This window comes from Amphiura filiformis, chromosome 8 (assembly GCF_039555335.1).
Source record: "Amphiura filiformis chromosome 8, Afil_fr2py, whole genome shotgun sequence".
Taxonomy (NCBI): Eukaryota; Metazoa; Echinodermata; class Ophiuroidea; order Amphilepidida; family Amphiuridae; genus Amphiura; species Amphiura filiformis.
Window position 1 is genome coordinate 11,084,655 of NC_092635.1, and position 26,456 is coordinate 11,111,110.

The 26,456-nt window shown below is 34.8% G+C and overlaps 1 protein-coding gene across 3 annotated transcripts in view; it reads right to left on the reverse strand.

Annotated features, from left to right (window-relative positions):
• Positions 1-20,769: 20,769 nt before the first annotated feature.
• LOC140158603 (neuronal acetylcholine receptor subunit alpha-10-like) overlaps positions 20,770-26,456 on the reverse strand; it is a 54,752-nt gene continuing 49,065 nt past the window's right edge. For all 3 annotated transcript variants that reach the window (XM_072181762.1, XM_072181760.1, XM_072181761.1), the window contains 2 exons: positions 25,609-25,941; positions 20,770-21,963 (listed from right to left, as the gene is read on the reverse strand). In XM_072181762.1, coding sequence (XP_072037863.1) covers positions 21,329-21,963; positions 25,609-25,941 — 968 coding nt within the window. In that variant the 3' untranslated portion in view covers positions 20,770-21,328. The remainder of the gene's footprint in view (positions 21,964-25,608; positions 25,942-26,456) is intronic.

The following is a 26,456-nucleotide window of genomic DNA, read 5'->3' on the forward strand; positions in this document are numbered from 1 at the left end:
ATTGAAGAATTTTATCTATTTATTTATTTATTTATTTATTTATTTATTTATTTATTTATTTATTTATTTATTTATTTATTTATTTATTTATTTATTTATTTATTTATTTATTTATTTATTTATTTATTTATTTATTTATTTATTTGTGATATATTAAAGGGTAACCAAGATCAGTGAAAAAGTATTGATTTCTACTGGCGTCCTCTCTAGAATCTGGTAAAATCTATCTAATTATGCAAATGTGATATCAATTAACGGTGGCGGTGGTACGGGCTCTGACTCATAATCGGAAGGTTGCGGGTTCGGAACCACAGTGGTGTCATCGTGTTATGCTCTTAGACAAGGCACTTTTAGCCCATGTCTCTCTCCACCAAGGTACATCTATAAATGGGTACCGGCGTATAATAGTGCTGGGAAGTTGAAAAAGACTCGTTGTACGAATTAATTCAGAGGAGGCCCGAGTCTGCCTAATCGTCAAGGGAAAGTTAAGGGCAATTAGGCAGCATAACCGTCTTACTCTCCCATATAAAAGAGCACACACAAAAAGCGTTTATGCACATCAACATATAAATCGCGTGCCTTACTGTAATTATTTTGTTTTGTTTTGGTAAGGATAGTGTACATAATTAACGACTTTCAATATTTTATGAGGAAAACAGTCGTTTGTTCCACTCTACCTCACCCATAATGGATTTTAAAGTTGTATCTTTATTGTTTAATTATACTATATTCTTTCTGTTCATATTCATCGTTTGCTACCAATATAACTTGTTTACACAACTCCCGCGTTTTGACATTATATAAAAACAATTAAACTTCGATGTGTGTGTGACGGGGTGGGTGTATGTTGGGGGAGGTGGTGTGCCTATTTTATAAGTACATCATGTAATTAAATTAGATGTGCTCTTTTAAGTCAAAGACTCCATTGAGGAGATTTCTTTTATGCAATATACATGTACTTTTAGTTGTATCTTCATTTGTCCTAGTCAAAATTTGCCGGAGTAATTTATTGCCTATAAGACGCTTCTACTTAATATCAGTCTCCTGGAAAATATTTATCTTCACAAAATATATACTATTATTTTTCAGATACAGTAATCGAAGAAAAAATATTTAAAAAGGGTCCTGAATAAGATACCATGGCGTCAGAATTCATGAGACAGAACATAAGATTCTACTTGAATCTCCAGGCTGCATTTCTAAATCGTTACATTACGCACTATTCCTTGGGCTATCATCTGATACGCTCTTGGGTGACATCAGTCTCTGGTATATGCTCTATATCTGTCTTTTATAAATAGCGCAGAAATGACATCGATGAGAAAACCAGAGGCAGGGAATAATTATGTTAATAATTGACCCAATTGTATAATTTTGTTAGATGTTATATAAAGTTATTAATATGAATGCTAAATTTATGTTCAATATTAAGAAAAGGTCTTTATAAAGAGTATATATTTTGTGATTTTTGGAACGACAAGACACAAGTCTAAGTGGTCTATTAGTGTTGAAAGATGATTGATGTTGATATTTTATAATATTATCGTTTTGGTATTGATATTCTATGGAATTGAATAATTAGTCTATATAGTTGTTACGTTGTCGTACCTTGCCCAATTTTGATTATTTAACCTATATGGGTTTGTACATAATATGTTGTTTAAAATGTAAACAATTTATTAAAGTGTATCTTTACATTACAATTGTGTAGAATATTTCAATAAAATAAAATAAAAAAACTTTGGTTAATTGTCACATAATTATTTCGCTTATCCACTACTTCATGTATTTTAAACAGTTTCAATTTAACTCATTTTTATTCGGTAATAATTTCACCTCTCTGTATTATTTCATATACATTTTATTTATATTAAAAACGTCCACACTGCAAATATATATTACTTAAATGTTGAGTATAAAAATAGATCAGAGCAACAAAAACTCATTTTTGATTAAATTGTACTCATACTGAGTAAAACTTCAATCAATATTGCGTTCCATTTGACTCATTTACTCTGTTCCATACTTAACATTGAGTAATTTTCACTATTTTTTATTTAGAGTGCAGGTAGACCTACTATAATCTGTTGCAAAGTTCCTTTTATGCGTTAGCCATCGCGTCTACGCGCGCGACGTCAAGCGTTCGCATAGGAAGTTGTGGAAAATAATATGCGCTGGACGGTTGACAATACGCTTAATTTGTAAAAGGAATTCTGAAAAATTATAGTCTGATTCAGGCAAAGAAATAGGCACAGGGTTGTCAAATGTGGTATAAATATTGGAATAAAACAGACTGTTTTATTATGAACAAGGTAACCAAAAAGATTCATTGCAAAAGAGAAAAACAAAGACAATATTGTTGCAACAAATCTTAAGTCATCCATTATTATCTTTTTAAGCCAAGTGTCATTGAATTATTTTTCCATCCTGTTTCAATCAATTTTAACTGCCTATAATTTTCTTCTTCATCTTTTCTGAGAGCACATTAGAGCATAAAAGATGCATGGAATAATAGAAGCAAAGAGTCAATCAGAGGTAAAAAGATATGGTACTAGGCATGAGGGAGAGGTAAAGATACAATGACGTCATATTTATAGTCTTATGATAGGACGTTGATCGAAAGCCTTTTAAGATGCATTAAGCTCACATTTCTCTTCCGGATAAATAGAGAGGGAAAAACAACAGTACATTCAAGGCTTTGAAGGGGAAATAAAATGTATGACTTTTTTCTCTGCTTATTGGTGGTTACATATGCCAGTTATGTATTTTGATATTATTTAAGAAATAAAGGGTAATGCATTATCCTTTACACCCAAATAATGTGTCCGAGGGAGTAAAAATGTAAATAATGGGTGAGGCGCAGCCGAACCCATTATTTAAACGTTTTACTGCCGAGGACACATTATTTGCGTGTAAGAGATAATGCTGCACCCTTTATTTCTATTCTATTACCAGAAAATAGTGTGATTTAAAGAGAAAATATCATTTTTTTTTTTTTTATTTTAAGTTGTTTACTTCCAAGGAGGAGCGTGTACGCGTAAGTGACAGCGCGTATCGCGGAAATATTGCACGCGCAACCAAGCGTAATGCTGTACGTAGAATGTGTTACGGCGCTTGACCCATTATTGCAGAATAATGGGCTCTCACGTGACGTGTTTTAACAAATCACAGTGCGCGATTTTGAATAATGGGTCGTAAGAGTAATAGAATACATAAATGAAATAAATTGAGCAGCCTCCATTTAAAAAAGACCACCGACGTCAAAGTTAACTTTCTAATGACCACTATTTTAATTGAACTATTAAAATTGTTCACTTCCATCAATTTCGATAAACAAAAACAAAAACAAAAAATTATAAACCTATTTACAATTATGCTGACAATATCTTTAATAGTTACTCTTAAATGATTTTTCTTCAAATTTTTGAAATAGGATCTTCAATTTTATCTACAAATTTTAAGATCTTAACTCATTTGAACAAATGTTATGATTATACCACTCTTTAAAATTCCGATTTCCTAATTGTATAATATGGTATGGTAACTGTTGTGTATTTCCGATAAGGCCACAGATACCCCCATCTGATCTGATCTGATCTAATTCAATGAAAATGTCAGTGAACTAAAATGACACAAATAAGACGGGAAAACAACATAAAATCAAAAGAAAGATGATCATCAAAAAATCTTAACTTTGCAATCGGATATACTCGACCCATAGGAATCTCAACGTTTGTACGGATATATTTAGGACAAGCTTATGGTGACAATAACTCATATTTCAAGATTGCTGATATGAGATAGACTGAGTGGATTAGAACAGAGAAGGTTATGTAAAGACATGGGCTGTACACACTCACTTGTCCTTCATATAAAGTTACCCGTGTTCATCTCTTGGCCTCTTCAAATCGCAGTCCGTATAATTTGGATCATATCTTACCTTCTGATGCTATATTGTGTGCTTGCGTACCGTGACTTAGTGGTAACTTCATCTATGATTATGTTAAATCAATACGGACATTTTTGGCTAGGTATCCAGGGGCTTGCTTTGGCGAATTTTGTTTTACCTTTCTTCTTAAGCTTGTCCGACAGATTGTACTCCTCCAATTATTTTTAGCCGATATAATTTTACTATGTTTTATGGGTCTAATTGGGTTGATTTGTCCCTAATTCTTCTTACTTTACTATGCGTATTGATGCTCAATTAATTGTATCTTTAGGCAGTTTTCACATAATGGCCACGGAAATAATGTGTTCATTGTTTTCAAAGTAATACCAAATTTCTCCCAGCTTCCTCCCATAAGGGGTTATGAACAAGTGGTGCCCCATGGGTCACGACCTCTTCACTACGTGCCTCTCTATCCCATTAAGTAACATCGTGTCCCAAAAACCGATGCTACGGCTTGTATCTATAGTCTGGACACTATGTAACTCAAGATATATCTTCACCTGTGGCAATATGAAAACAACACATCAATTGATTGCGATGAAACTTGAGCAACTCTTGATACTGACTTCTTGCTTAATATTATGTTCGCCTTGTAGGCAACTAAAGGGGGTTTTTCTGTTCAAAACAACAATGAAATATGAAAATGTAATGGGAAATCGTAACAACTACGGAGTTAAAGTTTGCCTATTGCAAATGAGCTTAAATTTGAAAATTATTCTAGAGTTGTTCACTTTTTACATTCAGAGAGTAGAAACAGGAAATGCAGATTATAAGAGGCAAATATCTATTTGACGCATATGGTGATGTTAAAATGAACACAGTCGTTTAGTATTCCTAAACACACCTGTGATAAAAATTATATATTAATATTTAGTACACATGTAGGCATGTCTCCTTCTCAACGTGACTTTTGTTTTTTTAAGAACACGCCATTGATCATGATTTTACCAAATTTCTCAATTTCAATTTAACTCATTTTTATCCGGTAATAATATCACCTCTCTGTCCTATTTCATATACATTTTATTTATATTAAAAACATCCACACTACAAATATATATTACTTAACTGTTGAGTAAAAAGAGATCAGGGCAACAAAAGGAGTGAATTGAACTCAATGTTGACTCAATTGTACTCGTATTGAGTAAACCTTTAATCAATATTGAGTTCCATTTGACTAATTTTTCCTATTTTTTTTTTATTTAGTTATATATTAGTCTGATTCAGGCAAAGAAATAGGCACAGGGCTGTCAAATGTGGTATAAACATTGGAAGAAAACAGATTGTTTTATTATGAACAAGATAACCAAACGATTCATTGCAAAAAAAGAAATACAAGGACAATATTATTCCAACAGATCTTAAATCCATTATTAACTATTTTAAGCCAAGTGTCATTGAATTATCTTTCCATCCTCTTTCATTCAATTTTAACTGCCTATAATTTTCTTCTTATTTTCTTCTTCATCTTTTCTGAGAGCACATTACAGCATAAAGGATGCATGGAATCATAGAAGCAAAGAGTCAATCAGAGGTAAAAAGATATGGCATGAGGGAGAGGTAAAGATACAATGACGTCATATTTATAGTCTTATGATAGGACGATGATCGAAAGCCTTTTAAGATGCATTAAGCTCACATTTCTCTTCCGGATAAATAGGAGGGAAAGACAACAGTACATTCAAGGCTTTGAAGGGAAAATAAAATTTATGACTTTTTTTCTCTGCTTATTGGAGGTTACATATGACAGTTATGTATTTTTATATTGTTATGTAATAAATGAAATAAATTGAGCAGCCTCCATTTAAAAAAAGACCACCGACGTCCAAGTTAATTTTCTAATGACTACTATTTTAATTGAACAATTTAAGTTGTTCAATTCCATCAATTCTAACAAGCAAAACTACTAACCTATTTACAATTCTGAACTTACTATAAATCATTCCTGCTGACAATATCTTTAATAGATCCTTTCAAATGGTTTTGATTCAAATTTTTGAAACAGGATCTTCAATTTTATCTACAAAATTTAAGATCTTCTAAACCATGCTTTACTAATTTGAACAAATGTTATGATTATATTTCTCTTTAAAAATCATGATTTCCGAATTGTATAAGATTATATTATAACTGTGGTGTATTTCCGATAAGACTACAGTACCCATCTGATCTAATTCAATGAAAATGTCAGTGAACTAAAATGGCAAAAATAAGACGGACAAACAACATAAAATCAAAAGAAAGATGATCATCAAAAAATCTTAACTTTGCAATCGGATATTCTCGACCCATAGGAATCTCAACGTTTGTACGGATATATTTAGGACAAGCTTATGGTGACAATAACTCATATTTCAAGATTGCTGATATGAGATAGACTGAGTGGATTAGAACAGAGAAGGTTATGTAAAGACATAGGCTGTACACACTCACTTGTCCTTCATATAAGGTTACCCGTCTTCATCTCTTGGCCTCTTCAAATCGCAGTCCGTAGAATTTGGATCATATCTTACCTTCTGATGCTATATCATGTGCTTGCGTACCGTGACTTAGTGGTAACTTCATCTGTGATTATGTTAAATCAATACGGACATTTTTGGCTAGGTATCCAGGGGCTTGCTTTGGCGAATCTTGTTTTACCTTTCTTCTTATTCTTAAGCTTGTCCGACAGGTTGTACTCCTCCAATTATTTTTAGCCGATATAACTTTACTATGTTTTATGGGTCTAATTGGGTTGACTCGTCCCTAATTCTTCTTACGTTATTATGCGTATTGGTGCTCAATTAATTATATCTTTAGGCAGATTTCACATAATGGCCACGAAAATAAATTGTTCATTGTTTTCAAATTAATACCAAATTTCTCTAAGCTTCCTCCCATATAGGGGTTATGAACAAGTTGTGCCCCATGGGTCATGACCTCTTCACTACGTGCCTCTCTATCCCATTAAGTACCATCGTGTCCAAAAGCCGATGCTACGGCTTGTATCTATAGTCTGAATACTATGTAACTCAAGATATATCTTCACCTGTGGCAATATGTAAACAACACATCAATTGATTGCGATGAAACTTGAACAACTCTTGATACTGACTTCTTGCTTAATATTATGTTCGCCTTGTAGGCAACTAAAGGGGGTTTTCTGTTCAAAACCACAATGAAATATGAAAATGTTTTGACCATTACATTCTTTGCCTCAACTATTGCAATATTAACATCGCACGTTATAGTCGTGCGATGCACTCTTTTCATGTGCATTCACCTGTATAGGAACGACCTTGTGCACAGAAAATAGGGAAAGGATTTAGCATAACAAAGGAACAAGCTCCGAGATCCAGCGTGAAAGTCATGGAGCGTGATATTGCTTATTTACATAACAAGGCCTAGCATTTTTTAGAGCCAACGCCCTTAATATCAGTTTAGTTGATCACAGGATTGTCATGCAAAATGTAATGGGAAATCTTAACAACTACGGAGTTAAAGTTTGCCTATTGCAAATGAGCTTAAATTTGAAAATTATTCTAGAGTTGTTCACTTTTTACATTCAGAGAGTAGAAATAGGAAATGCAGATTATAAGAGGCAAATATCTATTTAATAGGGTGATGTTAAAATGAACACAGTCGTTTAGTATTCCAAAACACACCTGTGACAAAATTATATATTAATATTTAGTACACATGTAGGCATGTCTCCTCCACAACGTGACTTTTGTTTTTAAGAACACGCCATTGATCATGATTTTACCAAATTTCTCAATTTTATGGAATATCCTTGTCCCAATTCATTTCAACAAGTTCAGGCGGAACGTAGTAAAAAGAATCTCGCTAAGTGATTTTGTAATTTATAGATTCAAACTAACTAATACGCTTAATCAATTCTACCAAAATGTTGGTTCATAGATTAATCGATAATGAAATAAGCCAGATTCATTAGTCGATAATGAAATAAGCCAGATTCATTAGTCGATCGAAATATCTGCCCCATCTGTCATTAAAAAGCGAAAAAGTACATTATTAGCTCGCACGCCTTAAGCATTCTTTTTAGGAATGATATCCAATATTAATCATGCATTACATAAAGTATTCAGGTATGTGGTAGGCTAACATATATGTATACATGTATGTGTACACATGTTTGCAATGTGGCATGCAGGGTTGACTGTGAGTATTTTATGAATTTGACAAATCACAAGGTAAAAAAAGGAAAAAACGTTTTCCATTCCCGGGATGACCAACAACTTCTGCATTTACTTTACTTATATATGGGTGTGGGTGATCTGTTCATTGTCTGGATGATCAATAAAATACTATTCTATCGGAGTAGGATGTGTGTAGTTGTAGCCCAGTAAAATGAAAAAAAAATAAAGGGTTAACCCACCACCAATTGTAACAGAATCCATTTAATCAGCCTTCATTTCAGTAAAAGCATATTAAATAGCGTATCAAAAGTCCTCGAAAATCTAAGTAATGGAACAGTGCCTGATTTGTATGAATACAAAAATGGCCGCTTATGCAGGTGTGAAATTTAAAATTAAAATCCACTAGTTGGACTTATCTCCGACACACAGTTCTTGAGTTATTGGGAAAAGGGTCGACTGTCGAATTTTGGGATCCACAGGCGTCTACAATTGAAATGTTCCGATTTTATACTCAAACTGGTCTCAAATTGTTTATTTGGTAAAAATAAATCAAAATGACAAAGGTTGCATTGTTTTGGATATTTTGTTACATAGGTAACACCGCAAGGTCAACTTACAGGACTCAATGTACTTTGATCATTTTTGCCATGTTACCAACAAACCACATGATATATGACAAACTCTACTTTGTTTCAAATGTTATACAAGCGGAGCAATCTGTGATCATTTTTATCAAAATGTTAGAATTGTTTTAATTTTTGTCCCCTGTGGAACCCAAATTTTGACATTGGACCTTTTCACCTATAACTCAAGAACTATGCATCGGAGATAGGTCAAACTATATTTTTTTTCTGAATACTTCTGACAAGAGCAATACATATGGTATTGGTGTTGACCATGATTGAAATTTCACCCTCTGTATGCATAAGCGGCCATTATGCACAATAAGCACTGTTCCACTACTTGGATTTTCTCGGATTTTTGATAAATTTTAGTGTGAGCTTTTCGGAGATGAATGCATGACAAAACACAACATGCACCCTTACAGTGCAACAGGGGACATGCATTACTTAAAGCTGAGACGCCAGTTGGGGTTGGGGAGTACGTGCAATAGACCTCAATAGCCCATGCAGTTAGTACGTTCTTCTCTCCGTACAAGAAAAAATCCCAGGTTAATATGTTACTGACTAACATTAAAAATGTATCAATGTTTTGTAAAACATGTATTAATCTCAAAACGTTTCCAGTTAAAATATCGTATAGTTCGGGGTCGAATCCCTGATTTCAGGCGAATCGGCAGAGTAGAGGTGGGTGGGTGTTGTATGTGGGTACGGGGGAGGGGTAGGTGTACTTGCGTGAATGTATGGAAAAAGGATGATAGAAATGAATAGTTTTGTCAATAACATTATTCAAAAGGAAAGGCAACGTACTTTTTCCATTTCCTGGATGACCAACAGCCACTGTCTATATTACTTCAAACAGTATATGTTGTATGTCTGTGAAATTGTTACTATTGTGAATGTGTCTCTGCATGTATGCGAAAGTCGCTTGTCATTCACTCATGTGTGTCAGATACTAAATGTTTTATGTTGCATGGTGGGCGGAAGCAACTATGTAAGCGGTCGCATGAAAATAAAATTTTAAAATGCATGCCATCGGGAGGCTATTAGAAATCTAATACACTGATCCCTTAACCGTCTCGTGTCACATAAAATACAACATAAATGTTTCCTATATGTTTCTACCTGAATGGTTTAGCGGCGCCACCTGCTACGTAGAATACGGGCAATGACACCTCATTGTAAAGAAATAACAAGATTGCACTTGAAACATTTTATTTCTGCTGCAGTAACTATGCCACAATTTTACTTTTTTATTAAATTACATGTTTCCTCCAAGTAAAAGCGAGTGTTAATTTAAATGTACTCAGCGGTGTGCAGAATATGACAGTTCCGAGGACGGGAGGTGGAGACCGCGAGTACAAATAAACAGACCGACTGACGTTTGAGGATGTATTAAAGGTGATCCAAAGGTTGTTCTTGTTATTTAGATAAATATTTGAAATATTAATAAATACTGATGTAAAAAAATCTATTATTAAAAACATGCTTATCGAAATATAGCATTCTAAATTTATTTGACATAATTTATTTGACATAAAATACAACATTCGAAATGAAGAAGGACCAAGCACACAAGCAAAAACATCCCAAATGTTCGCTTATGCAGCACGTGTATACCTAAAATCTCCATTAAAGTCTATTGAAGGGGTAATTTTCAAATACCAACATCAGCACTCAAATGAAGAGATCCACAATGGAAAACCAGCATTGCAGGAAAGATACACTAAATCTGAAAGCCTTTCTTATCATATATGTTGTGGCATTACTTGAATCTAGTTACGAATACTATCATGGACCTATATACAGACTGAAGTATTTTGAAAATTAAGTGAAATTTACTAACATTATTAATATTGTCTTGTTAAAGAAAAAGGGGGCTATTTCCATCTGCTTTAAATGACATTACAACCACTCACCACCTATTAAATGGAGCTTATTTCCATCCCTTTTAATTTAAAATTGCATTCGTAGGCCCTAATTGTAACATACTGATACCAAAATCTCTACTTTGATGGAGGAAACTGGGGATAATGCGTAGATGAAGTTGTTGTTCGCACAATCCTCCTTTAAGTCAACAAGCCTAAAGAGAATATGATGTGTTTTCTGGTCTCTGAGGAGACGACATGTAGAAATTTCAAGTGGCCAATTTGATAACTGTTACTGATGGCGCTCTTAACGATTCAATGTTATGTAGTTCCATGTTTTTCGATCAATATTACAACATATTTTCTTTAACATTATTCTTTTATACAATCATAATAGAGGCCCTGCTTTTCGATTGGCTCCAAACAAAGGATTTGAACCGGTGTCCTTCCCCGTAATCATGGCGCAGTGTAGTTTATTCAATCAAATGTTGTCATTAACCTCTTTGATCGTAGTGCATTTGTTATGTGCAAGCATGCTTTTGTTGAATGCATTTGAGTAGTCCGCCATATTTACGGGATGATACGTCATATGCAAAACCTCTATATGCATGTTTAATTGTATATAAAACGGATGAGCACCAGGAGCTACGTAACTTATGACCACACTTACACATACAGGCTGTATCAAAATGTTTGTTACCCATCAGTGTATGGTGCTTGTTGACAAGTCTGTTCTTCAATATGCAACATTGCTCTCTAAATTCGAAAGATTTGAAATTTAAATCTTAGCTAAGACTTGTAAATTTTTAAGTCTTTAAGATTTATTTTACGCGGGGTTTGATTTAAATTTTCTTTGGGATCGGGAAAAAGAAAATCTATTTTTAAATATTTTTAAATTGGCGTGTACTGAGTTAGCTTTCTGTAATTGTGTGGCAATCAATAATACACGTATATTGGGTTTAAATATCACAATGGCCTAGCGAATGCATCATTATTAATGAGAATCTATTTGTTTGATTTCAAATGATACTCAGTTCTAAATGAGCATAAGGCAAGCACAAGTAGCAAACCATAATGATAATGATGCCCGTTCATCACTCGTGCGTTTCTCTTCCCCACCATGTTTCCTTGACCTTCGTGAATTAAGCTGTTTTATTGGATTCATTTTACTTATTCTCATCAGTCATTCGAGTTTGTTGATTTAAAATGAACCTTAATGCTTTTATGCATTTGATATTTGTATTCAAAGAACAGGTTCGTGCAACATGTTTGTAGCGTATTGCTCGTTAATCATGTTAAGTTAACTTAGGGGTGGTGCCGTAATATATATTGGGTTGGGCAAATATTTTTAGATGACCAAAAGGCAGATCGAATGGGTGGCAAGCAATGTGAAAGAGTATCTTGAAATATAATTCAATAAACATGGTATATATATTTAATCGTGGAAATAAGAGAATAACTTATTTCCATGGTATATAATGCGGTCCATACACGATCAATTTGATTGATCGATATCAAAGACCCTAAACAAGAGTGGATACAAAATCTACCATTATGCATGTACACACGAACATAATGTACAAACGAACATAATAGTGATTTTATTGTCCAACCGTCAATAACATCAAACTAGATTAGATCTCTTCAATAATATTGAGGAGAAATATTGTTTTGTATCTAGTCCTGCATCTAACCAATTAAATTGATCGTGTATGGGCCGCATAACCCAATAAACATTCGATTATGTAAAATCATCTGCTTTCGATCTTTGGTGCTTCAAATGGGGAAATGCACGCAATTTTTGACACGCCGTGGTTCTCTCCTGACTTCCAGAGGGTGAATAAGGTCCCTGACCAACTTGCTGCTTAATATGACTGGTAAAAATATGGATTGCATTGGAAAAATGTATATAATCCTAACCGGAATCCCCGCCATCCGGGTGATATTTTAATGTGAAAATGAACTATAGAATGATAGAACTTCTGCTGGTGTTATGCTCTTACGCTGTTCAGAGGGTTCTCAAGATGGCAATTCATGAACTACATGTATGTTCAAAAACAATAGACACTGTTTGGATATTCCTAGTAAAATGCAGACATGCTACGCCGTGCCGATGGCTATGAATTGGGATGGTCATTGACCTGTTTTGATATCAAAATTAATACTGATAATAATTTAGCGGTATTCACCTTCAAAGTGCTAACGTAATATAAACTACGGGTTTGGAAGCCACAACGGAGATTGACAATAAAGGTACTGAATGGGAGCAGCTATCGTTATATAGGCAGGGTGACAAATTTAAGGGGACAGACTGGACAAAAGCACATGACTGGGCATGTAGATACTTTGGGTCACTATAATTCATTTTAGAATATGCCACAAAATAATCCAATGAAACCAATTTAAAACACATGGAAGAAAATTATAAAAACTACAATAATGCATTCCTCAGATCATTAGAATTCAGGAAAAGTACAGTTTAACCTACCTGTGATGAACCATTTTTGAGTTAAAAGCACAAAGTTCGAAGGTCAAGTTTTGGTCTCCACATGGGTAGAATTTGTTATTAATGATCCGGTGTTTTTCAAAATGGTCTCAAATTGTTCCGCTTAACATTGCTTAAGTGTGACACCTAGATGCCAATAAGGCTAAAGTTTGACATTTAATTTGTTTTGCCTATAACTCGAAAACGGTATATCACAGATAGAGCAAACTATACTTTTCCTGAATGCCTATGATCTGATCTGAAGAATACATTTTTTGTGTGTGTATCTGATGACATTTGACCCCCTCTGCTCTATGGTTTCCAGAAGTTGGAAATGTTGGGGCCTATTCAAAAGTGATCACTATGCCCAATTCGGTGCTTTTGTCAACTCTGCCTCCATTTTGATGAAATCGACCGTTAGATTAAGGGGCTGTGCATTATTTCTGTGTACCCCGAGATGGTGAATTCTCAAAATGGTATCCCCTCTCCCCCTGGCAGTGCCAAAAAAACCCCACCCACCCCTTTACACCGGCAAGATTTTGGGGAACCCAAATTTAAAACCTTAATTTTTTTATCATACATTATAATGCGAGCACAACAAGCAGCAAATTTTGCAGATTTGAAAGAGTTCCTAACATTTTTTATAACTTTTTAGGGCATAATATATAGAAACGGCGCCCAACACATCTGTGCCAAAAATCGCTCGCCCCGTTTGACCTACCTTGACCCAGGGAATACCAACCTTTACTCCAATACCTAATTCTAACATACTTTGGGGTGGCGGCTGTTATTTTAAGTCCTGACAAATATGAAACTGAAATTGTAGTTGACAGGTAGAGACTTCTCATGTAAATGCTTACTTCTACGCGTACGCTCCGAAAGCAATTGAAAAACACTCTCTTGTAAAGTTTTTCAATTGATTTACCTAGCGTAGCCGTAGATGAAAGAATTGGCGTAAGACATCAGAACCTCTCAATCCACTTATGATAAATCCCATTTGTCAATATATAAACCCTCGCACAGTGTCTTCGACCCTATATCTTCATGGCAGGAATCGCCATGGTAGGTTAAATCCACAGCCACGATTAGCCATTTGGTTCAAACCTTTAAAGCTCTTTTAAACTAATAATTAGTCGAGGGACATAACTAAGGCTACTCACAATAGCCGGGTAATCGATCTTGGTTATGCGTGATTAAGCTTGTATACCCCATTGAGGTCAATGGTCATCGACTTTTATACTGCCTACCGTGAGTGCAGCTGTACTACACGCTGCACGCTGTAGTCCATAACAGGACCAACGCAATATAAAATGATCAAATTTTGAGTTCAAAGCGCACGGCCAATTTTCAAAGCGCATTCTAGCGACTATCATATCTGTTCAACACGTATTTCCAAGTTTATGAGACCAAATCTGGTTTCTTGAGAAAAAAATCATGACGGGAGATATTCATCATTTTCTAACCCGGTATCAGAAGATTTTCGTCTGATATCAAAATCGTGCATAGCAATTCACGTGTATCGATCCCGTGTATTCATTTTAGTGTCCCTTCTGCACCAAATAATTATTAGCCAGGCGGTGTCGGTGTGCCTCGTTTAACATTTAAGGTTCAATTTTATTTACCAGAAAAACGAACGGGATGCAACACTCGTCCGGATTAGTTTCACTTTGCCATAACACGCTCCACCTGCCAAAAGGCTCTAGTAATTGTCCGATCATATTTTGCGCTTATTAAAAAGTGAACATGTGTTTTTAACCTGTCAGTATGATCAGCCCCAGTAAAATTGATACACGGGGTACACACAATTATTGCACAACCCAAAAACTAAGATCACCAACCCAGCCATAATCCTATTCACACTATAGTCATAATATTGTAAAACCATAACCTATAACCCTAGCATAATACTTGCACTAACTTTAAGCGTAATCCAATTAACCTTAACCCAGGGAACACCAACCTTAACTCTTATACCTAATTCTAACATACTTTGGGGTGGCGGCTGTTATTGTAAGTTTTGACAAATAAGAAAATGAAATTGTAGTCGACAGGTAGAGACTTCTCATGTACATGCTTACCTCGACGCGTACGCTAGGAAAACAATTGTAAATCACTCCATTGTTATTTTTTCAATTGATTTACCTAGCGTAGCTGTAGAGGTAAGAATTGGCGTAATCTCTCAAAATCCCATTTGTCAATGTGTAAACCCTCATTTTATTATTTATTATCTTTAGCTGACTTTAACGTTTCACGTTCAATTTTATTTACCAGATAAACGAACGGGATGCAACCCTCGTCCGGATTAGTTTCACATTGCCATAACACGCTCCACCTGCCAAAAGGCTCTAGTTATTGTCCAATCATCTTTTGCGCTCATTAAAAAGTAACATGTGTTTTATGATCAGTCCCAGTAAAAAGTGAATCCTGGACTACTTATTCATTATTCTTATGCAATACAATTTTGAGATTTCTCATAACATTCGCCGGGGTATCAAATAATCATGTTCATGTACACACATAATATGGAACGAACAACACACAACTGGTAGATTATTGTGTTTTTATTTTCTTTATTCACAGGTTTTTAATTTTTTCAAATCAAAGAAATGTATGTCAAGTTATGTAAAGAAATGTTTTATAATTTTAGGTGGGAGTTATTTTTGTGAACCCTTTATATAGATCCTAACCAGATCCCAGGCATTCGCGTGATATTTTAATGTGAAAATGAACTACAGAACTTCTGTGAGTGTTCTGCTCTTACGCTAATCAGATGGTTCACAATATGGCAATTCATGAACTCTTGTATGTTCAAAAACAATAGACGTTGTTTGGATATTCCTAGTAAAATACCGACGTGCTTTGCTGTGCCGATGGCTATGAATTGGGATGGTCATTGAACTGTTTTGATATCAAAATTAATATATAGTGGTAATAATTTGCAACTAACTGCAAACGGTATTGTAAATAAGCATCATTCAGCTTCAAAGTTCTAACGTAATATAAACTACAAGTTTGGAAGCCACAACGGAGATTGACAATAAAGGTACTGAATGGGAACAACTACAGATCGTTATAAAGGCAGGGTAACAAATTTAAGGGGACAGACTGGACAAAAGCACATGACTGGGCATGTATATTCTGTGGGTCACTATGATTCATTTTAGAATGTGCCCAAAAACTATGGTCCTATGAAACATATTTAAAACACATGAAAAGGTGCTAAGATTATAATAAAAACTACAATAATGCATTCCTCAGATTATTAGAATTCAGGAAAAGTACAGTTTAACCTACCTGTGATGAACCATTTTCGAGTTCAAAGGTCAAAGGTCACGTTTTGCTCTCACATGGGTAGACTTTCATATTAATGATCCGATGTTTTTCAAAATGGTCTCAAATTGTTCCGCTGAAGTGGGATAGCTTCTAGATGCCAGGTGGGTAGGGGTCAAAAAATAAGATTGTTGCCTTTTAATAATTATTATTATGTAAAGAGGAACGAACAATTTCAGAGCATTTTTATCAAAATCGGAACATTTTTCAAATTTTGTAGAGGCTAAAGTTTGACATTTGATCTTTTTGCCTATAACTCGAGGTATATCACAGGTAGGGCAAACTTTACTTTTCCTAAATCCTTATGACCTGACCTGAAGAACACATTTTTTGTGTGTGCATCTGATGACCTTTGATCCCCTCTGTTCTATGGTTTCCAGAAGTTGGAAATGTTGGGGCCTATTCAAAAAGTGATCACTCATGCTATTAGGAAGCCACATGCTTAATTCGGTGCTTTTGTCAACTCTGCCTCCATTTTGATGAAATCGGCCGTTAGACTAAGGGGCTGTGCAATATTTATGTGTACCTCGGGATGATGAATTCTCAAAATGATATTGTCCCCCCCCCCCCCCCGACCGCGCCAAAAAAACCTTTCCCCTCCCTCACCCCCTTTACTCAAGCAAGACTTTTGGAAACCCAAATTTAAAACCTTAAATTGTTTTATCAATCATTTTAATGCGAGCACAACAAGCAGATTTAAAGGAGTTCCTAACATTTTTTATAACTTTTTAGGGCATAATATAGAAACAGCGCCCAACACATATCTGTTCAAAAAAGGCTCGCCCCCTTTTGACCTACCTTAACCCAGGGAAACCTCTTAATACCTAATTCTAACATATTTGGGATGGCGGCTGTTATTTTAAGTCTTGACAATTAATAACAAAATGAAATTGTAGTCGACAGGTAGAGACTTCTCATGTAAATGCTTACTTCTACGCCTACCCAGGAAAACATTATTGTAAATCACTGCATTGTTAGTTTTCAATTAATTTACCTAGCGTATCCGTAGAGGTAAGAATTGGCGTAACACATCAGAACCTCTCTATCCACTTATGGTAAATATATAAACCCTCGTTTAACATTTCAGGTTCAATTTTATTTACCAGAAAAACGAACGGGGTGCAACCTCGTCCGGATTAGTTTCACATTGCCATAACACGCTCCAGCTGCCAAACGGCTCTATTATTGTCCGATCATATTTTGCGCTCATTAAAAACAGACATGTGTTTTCAACCTATCAATATGATCAGTCCCAGTAAAAAGTGAGTCCTGAACTACTTATCCATTACCTCTATGCAATATAATTTTGAAATTTACCATAACATGGACCGGGGTATCAAATAATCATGTTCATGTACACACATAATATGAAACGAACAACATACAACTTGTAAGCTTAATGTGTTTTTATTTTCATTATTGAACACTTAACATATCAATAATGTTGTACATAAAACCGATATGATTAATATATTTTAGAAGCATAATATATACATTTGCATAAGTTTAAACACATACAATAACATGCAATGGACAACTTAAAATAATAACACATTCCATGTATATAATTGTTATATGTCATAAAACTTAGACAATTTCGTATTTTGTATATGAAGTACGCTCGTACTTCTGGTGCCACTTATATTATAAAATTTGGTATAAAATTTGAGACATACCATGTCACTTCCATGACTCGTTTTCATGATTATAATTGTATCTAGAAAAAAGATTTTATTACCTAACGATATCAGATATCAGATTTGAATCAATATATTCTGACTAATTAGCAATTCTAAATGCTCTTGTTAGTCCATCGCTTTTACACATTACTAATTGACGAATATGTATAAATTATTCCCGATGGGATGATGGTACAGATTTTGTTGTGAATTATTCGGATTCTAGTTAATTAGCAATTCTAAATGCTCTTGTAAGACCAACGCTTTTACACATTACTAATTTACGAATATGTATAAATTATTTCCGAGGGGATGATGGTACAGAATTTGTTGAGAATTATTCGGATTCATAATCTTTCATAATTAATATTTTTTTGTGATGTGATACAATAGTGTTGATATCAGTATCGCAACTGGCACCGTTCTCATAAAAAGAACATTACATATAAAATAGCCGCACTTTCCTGAAGAACGTTTTTTTTCATGATGACTTAAGGGCTGGGGTATGAACGTTTGGACAGTATTTATTGTGGGACATTAGAGCACATCAGACATATCGAATTGCATTCTGAATACGAAGAATGTCATTCTGATACCAAATAATTTTGATTTTTTGAAATTCGCAATTTAATACACATTTTATGGCAAATCATTAGAAATTGATATTTTGATATTTAACAGTACTTGAAGTAAACTTTATAAATCTGATGATTTATACTTAAAGTGTATGTAGGTGGGATGAAAAGCCGACGATCAATTGACAATTTTGACCTTTCGTATTGAAAGGGAATTTTGGGAAAAAAATCCATATCTTCAATATGAAAGGTCAAAATTTTCAATTGACCGTCGGCTTTTCCTCCCTGCTACATACACTTTAAGAATATGTCATTAGATTTATATAATTTACTTCGAGGACTGTAAATATATCAAAAATTTGAAAAATATCAAATTTTTATAATTTGTCATAAAATTTGTATTATATTGTGATTTTCAAAAATGAAAATTATTTGATATCAGAAAGACATGCTTCGTATTCAGAATGCAATTCGATAGGTCTGAGGTGCTCTCATGTCCCACAAAAAATACTGTCGAAACGCAATAAACGCTCATTTTAGATCCCTTAAATAAATGATGTGGATGATAAAATTAACTAAGGAAGATAAAACCTCTTGTATCCAAGGATACCTTGATTACAGCACAAAATGTATAAGAACTTGAATGTTTTTATCCACGACTTTAATCTCTATCAGATACCTATATAGCTGCTTTAAGTTAAAACATTATTTACATTTGTATAATTTGTTGTAAGTACAAACATTATTTACATTTTTTATACATTAATAAATACATATTGCCTTTCTGATCATCTGAGCCAATGTAACAGTATCAGAAAGCAATAAAAGGAAGTTCGAAAAAAGAAAATAGAAATTCAATTCCGCATGACAACTGCTGTTTTCATTTTCATGACTGCAAGATCAATTGTGACAATAGAGACCAAGTGTCTCTTGAGAGTTCATCAAATTAGGTCACTCTTATTTCCTCTTAAAGAGTGGACCCCTTCTTGTTTGGTGAAATAACATTCATTATTGAAGGACCAACTATTCTGACCGTAAGATACAAACCTTGGGGTCAAGTAACCCAGAACAAGTAAACCAGCTTTGTTTTTCAAAGCTGTGCAAAGGCAATAAATGTTTTTTCAAATGTTTCAGATTGCACCGGGTTAATGTAAAAATAATCAGGAAAAATTAAATGAATACAAATTAAACTCATTACTGGGTCAGATGTGCGCAGGTGTTTTTATAATAATTATCTTTTTAATCTGCAATATTTTGTATTATATTTAAGTCTCACGCTTTATGACTTTAGAACACAATGCAGAGAAAAGCTGTTGTTTTTCAAAGCTGTGCAACGACAATAAACGTTTTTTCAAATGCATCAGATTGCACCGGGTAAATGTTAAAATAATCAGAAAACATTAATGAATACAAAATATACTCATTATTGGGTCAGATGTGCTCAGGCGTTTTTATAATAATTATTTTTTTAATCTGCAATCTTTTGTACTGTATATTAATCTCACGCTTTATGACTATAGTATTGTCAACAATGTGAGAATTTAATGAAATTGAAATATGCTGCAAGGTTAAAGATTGGCTAGCTTTGGTAACTTCAATTGAAACGCTTTACGTTATCTACACCTTTTTGCATTCCCTTAATTTAATGTGATGCTAGAGATTGTAAGACCGTTCAACATGCCTCTAATCAAAATGAATTTTAATTAAGATATCTCAGTGGACCAAAATGAGACAATAATTAAAACAACAATAGGTGTGAAGGCTTGAAAATTATTCAAGATTTTCTTAACCACGCTTTATAATATGGTCAATGGACTGGCTAGCCCTAAGTGCTTTCAATTAAGGAGTGCTTGGTGTTGGATAATGCATAAACTGGGAAAGGGGAAACAGTCATTGAACCTTTTTCATCAAAGATTAACAGACAGACGCACCAGGGACGCGCATGTTAGAGCTCCGACTGGTTGACAGTTTAAGCCATCAATATTTCTGCAATAACACTGGCAACTACCGGTTAAATTTTGAAGCCACCGCATAAACTATTGCAATTGTGTGACATTTGAATTGATACTTGTACTATAAGGAATAACTATTTTGTGTTTAAATGTTGCTCTTTGTGATGTTGTGATGTGTGGGTGTGTTTAAATTAATGTTTTAGTGAATATAACAGTCTACATGGTCTACATAGTCTAATAAAATCAATGCATTACATCACTTGTCTTTTTGAACTAAGTTATTTGTGTAGTTAGACAATGGTACAGCAGGAAGCGCCAAAACTACAAGCGCCAAAACTACGTCGTTAACATAAATTGTTACTTCTGAACACCAGAGCGTTAATTTGTTCGGCATTATTTTGATGTCTTTATGTGACGGGGGTGTGTAGGGGTGTGCATGTATGCAATGTTTTGTGTGGGGTGTGTGTGGAGTATGTATTTGATTGTTTGTTCATGTGTGGGGTGTCGAGGTCTGCATGTTGGGGTGTGTTGGGTGTCATATGCATATTTATTTCTGTACGAATGGTCAATTTTTACCGCAGTGTTCGATTTGCGCGTGCGTAATACGAATGATTTTAAATCCAATGTTAATTTTGTACCGTCACAGGTTTTGGACTTATTTTGAAACATTTTGAAGCAGTTGAGAAATCTTGTGCATAACTAACAGCAATAGAAAACTGTACAGGCGTGTCTTAGGTTAACACTGTACCTGTTGTCATACTATACATAATAATTGAAACATCTAACAATAAAGCTATTGTAAAAATGCAGAGCAATAGTCTATCTAGCACCACACACATATCAATCCACTGTTGCTGTACAATTGATCTCTTTTCAGATCTCCTAGATCTTCTTACAAGTTTCTCCAAATAACCACCAATCCTCATGATAGTGGCCCCAATACTGTATTCAGTGACGTCACTTCCGTATTCAGGGCAAACTTCATCATATTGTTCACGTTGCCCGTTTCCTTTCATTTTAGTTGCAGGTGGCGGGGTGGTGTAAGCACCAAGTTCCAACTGTAATTTTTGCAACAAACTACTTCCCAAAGATTCGCAATTGTACAGTGCCCTTTGGCTATCGAATTCAAATGGATCTTCTTCGAGAGAAGCCGCGTCGTTTTCTTCGTCCATTGGTAAGTGATAATCGGAGTGATATTCATGACGACGGCCTGTGACACCGAGGAGACATGCTAGTTTATCGAGGATGATTCTTCTAGCCCACGCTGGTGGGAGATTACGTGGTTCGTGATGATGCAGACGCAATATGATGACAGACATCGCCGTCTCAAGAGACATCAAAATGATTATGGAAGCTAGGAGTTGTCCTGAAATTAAGAAACACACAGTAGATTAGCTGCTATTTGCGGAATGTATTCAAACAGGAATACAAAGGCATATATATCGACTGCTCAGTGCCAGAAGTGGGTAACTGCAATAGCTTCCATGTAAACATTGGGCAATTTACACACAGTATGTTGTACTCATCCACTCATGGCAGCTACACATGGCAGCTATTGCACTTACCCACTTCTGGCACTGAGCAGTCGATATATGCTTTTGTGTTCATAGATATACAGAGAAATTTTGAATAGGTTCATTCTATGTCATCTGCTATCCACAAGCATCAGGATATAATTTTAGACCAACACGTAAAATAGGCAATACTCGCAACAGAATAAATTCCAAATGGTTTCAAAACATAATCATTTTGCACAATCCACATACCAACTCTACGCATCCCTACACACACCCACAAACACACATTCTTCAACGTTTTTCTTTGTTCAGATCAGCTACATCATCCTGAAATAATTTACTAGGTATCATCAAAAGACTATTCCTTATAGCTCGCTCAATAACTTTTAATCAGAAAACCTAATGAAAGAAGTTCAAATTTCATTTAACCAAAACTGTCAACTTCAAGAAATAACTATTGATTCCTTTGATAGCAGCTCTTGTATAACTAACTTCTTTCCCTCCCTTTATGCCACCACAAATTACTCTACAACGTGATAGTCTAAATCGCACGCAAAACGTGTCACATGACTTTTTAAGAGCATATTAAACTGTAAGTCGATAACAGCCACAAGTGATTAGTTATTCTGGATTTCACGCGTTCCACAAAATTTGCCCATTACAAAATTTCTATTGGAAAATACAAGTGTCTAATGAGAATTGCAGAATTTCACTTCACCATTACACAGGTGGATTCTTCTTGTATGCGGCACCCTAAAGTCGTGCTACACCTTCTGTACTAAATATTCAATACGTGACCAAAAGGTTTCATAGGAACAGCAAACTATAATATATTTTAAACAATCTCTCCAATAGGGCAGTTAAAATTTAAATTGCCTGCCTCTACAGGGATAGTGGGTAATTCAATCCAGGACCTAATTAAACCGTCAAAATGTCTTGTTTTACGCAACGAACAGATGCAGAAATGGATTGTTTTGTGTTTTTATACACTTAGAAGCTCTTAGAGGGTCATCTTTGTTTTTCAGACCAATTGATTCGAAAGGTCGCCTTTAAACATGCTTTGTTGTATATGTATCTGCTGAGTATCAGTACCTTTATAAAACAATTATTACAGAAGTATAAAATTATATTATATTTCAAGGACAATCAATGAAGCGCCAATATTAATTAATGTGATCTTTCTATTGATCCTTTATATTTATCAACATTCAAATTTCGGAGTTAGTTTATGTACACATTTAAATCACATTATTTGGCGGATTGCTAAATTATACCATTCGGTGTATTTGGTGCACCATTGATATTTCATTGATGTATCCATGTTACATCTGAGTACAACAGAGACACGACAATGAAATTCCAAAAGTACATCACAGTAGGAGGATACATCTCATCATATAAATTAGCAGCCCTGCGTACAATTGAGTTTGGTGTTCTTATAAAAGCTTCCAGCCTTTGACTCTCGGGTTTGACTGTGGGGCAATGTATCAAGACACTGTCGCGTGGTGTGTTTTTCTCTGGCTAAGGAGCTCGGTTTTGTCTTAATTGCAGTTCATGTTTCATCTTGCCCTATCGAGAAAGTTGAAGGAGAAAAAAACGTCGCCATCCAACGGCAGCTAACGGCGCAAATTTGCATATTGTATTTGTTGGAGCTATTCTCCTCGTTACTCGTAGGATTATTACTTAACCTAATCATTTTCTTAATTGGTACTAGCCTAACATACAGATTGTATAGGAGCCTGGGTATAATTGAAGGTATACGGTGATATGCTACGGTTTTGAGGGTACCTTTTCAGCGATTTTAGCGTATCGATGGGTGGGTTTTCAGTGGAGACCAATGCGCAGTTGGGCAAAAGTTCCATTAAAAGCTCTCAATTATGGCAAATTTTGATGCTTTTCGGGTGCTTTTTGTGACAAATTTATTTAATGATAGGTCGCAAAATCAGCAAAAACTAGGTATAGAGAAAGTCGGCATCCGAAAGACTACGTGTCACATCCCTGTACAATTGTTTTTCGAAGAACTCCTTGCCCTCGGGGTATAGGAGCAAGTATAAAGAGATTCAGATGGTACATAAACACGTGCCACATGTAACAAACATGCAGTAAACAAAGGAACAATCAACAAGAAATACTGAACAGTCCACTACACAGAGTGATTAATTTTTGCATGACGTAGTTGTTTTAAATACTTCCAATTCAATCAAGCAACTCAAGGTTGAAGCCAACAGAATTAAGGTGACCATTCGTACTCCATCGTATATTTTATACACGCATCGGATAGTTTTCCCGCAGGAGTCAGGCGTCACGGTCGATTTTAATCGTATTTAACGGTTACTTGAGGCATAAACAACAAGAAGGCATGGTGTATGGGATATAGCGATACAGGTTCGTATCGACTATCAACCCAATCTGACTCACATCAAAATGATGCACTAACAGGCTAGAGAGTCTGGCACTAGCAAATTGCTGTTTGCATTCAAATTAGTGGATTTTTGTGGAAAGTTAATTTACATCCGACGGATGTAAGAAACGGCTTATTTGATTACAGAAATTGAATCTTCTGTTTCAGGATATTTGAATAGAGAAGTAAAAAACATTTGGCAAGTACGTGTAATGTTATTTACCATTCATGTCATCTTCTCATCACCTGACAACAGGTGATGTGTTTGATATTTAGAAATTAGCAAAGTATTCAAATCCCTTTAAATGCTTTTTATTAAAGACTGTATTAACAACTTTGAAATATGACCTTGAAAATATAGATGATTAACAAAACTGTAGAATCTATTCATATAATTTCCATTCAACGATCGATCGGTAGATATTTTGTAGCCAGCAGCTTCTTATAATATGTTTCTTTTTTATCAGATTACATACGTACCAAAGGAGAAATGCTTCGTTTGTTTTCAGTAACATTGAAATTGCGAGTCGTGAATATATTTTGTAACATTGACTAATTAACACAAAGTCGATTACATGTACAATATATCCGCTAATTAATTAACTTTCTCTTTCAGCAGATAAAAATATTCAAAATGAGTCTATCTATCTTATACAAGACACAATTATACCAACATTTGTCAATTCATATTTTAAGCACTTTCTAGGGAGTAATTTTCGGTATTATAGAATAGGTTAATTTTACTTTATATGCACATGTTTTATCTAACATAATACATGATTTTAATCAAATATTGATGAGACAAAACATATTTAAAATATCAAGTGAAAAGCATTATTTTATTGTATTATGGTTTAACAAGCAGACAAGAATTCTATTTTCTGCATATTTAAATACCACCAGCTATACTTATGATTTCACGTCTGATGGTAAGACACAATTCCGTTTTGAACGAGACACACCGGAAAAGAGGAATACATTAACACTGGGGCAAACACAGATTTAGTTTCACACTAATGTACGGAAAGCGATATGGGACCCCACCGACAGATTCCGTATCGCTTTCGGTACTAATTAGATATACGATACGTACCCAGCAACGAAACACTATCAGACGTAGGCGGTAGTAGCTGGGCCCCCAGTAACAGGAAGAACACCAATGATAAGAGTACAGTGATATTCAACCCTAACTTTTCACCGGATTCTGCCGGTAGATAAAACGTTAGCAAGGACATCAGAGACATGAAGATAGAAGGAAATAAAAGGTTGAAGACATAGAATAAAGCTTTTCTTTTCAGGCGCAGATTGAACGTTACATCAGAGAATGGCTCGGGACAGCAGCCGTAAAGGACTAGGTTTTCAGTAACTGGTAGACCGAGAAGATCCCATTGTCCACTTGGAGTCATCATAGTGAAATCTCCCGTAGCTGCGGATAAAAGATGGATATAATCAATTTGAAATACAAGTATCACGCTTACCGTCGTAAGAGACTATAATGCGATTTTTAAAATAGATAAATTTCGTAGAACTCGTTCGATTTATTTTTGAGTTGAAATCGGTTTGATTTACATTGAATACAAAGTTTCATCACATATTTTTTTTCCGATGATTTAATCTTTAAGAAAAGGGCAACGTCTAGCTTACTTTGCAACTTGAAACATATAAAAATATACATTTGACTTCAGTGCATGGAAAGTAAGTAGGGACGTTTCACAATTTATATGGTTATTTCATCGTAACACGTACGATTTATTGGCCAATTAAAGTAATGGATTTGGAAGGAAAGCGGCTAATGCACCATTTTAGAACTATTAAATAAGCCTGCCATTAGAGTATGTACGCGGCTCATATCCATGGCGATATTGCTGGAACAAGATAGTTCTTTAACAGGGTGCTTTTTTTCTCTCCAGTTTCCTAATAGGTGAAAAGTGATCATATTAT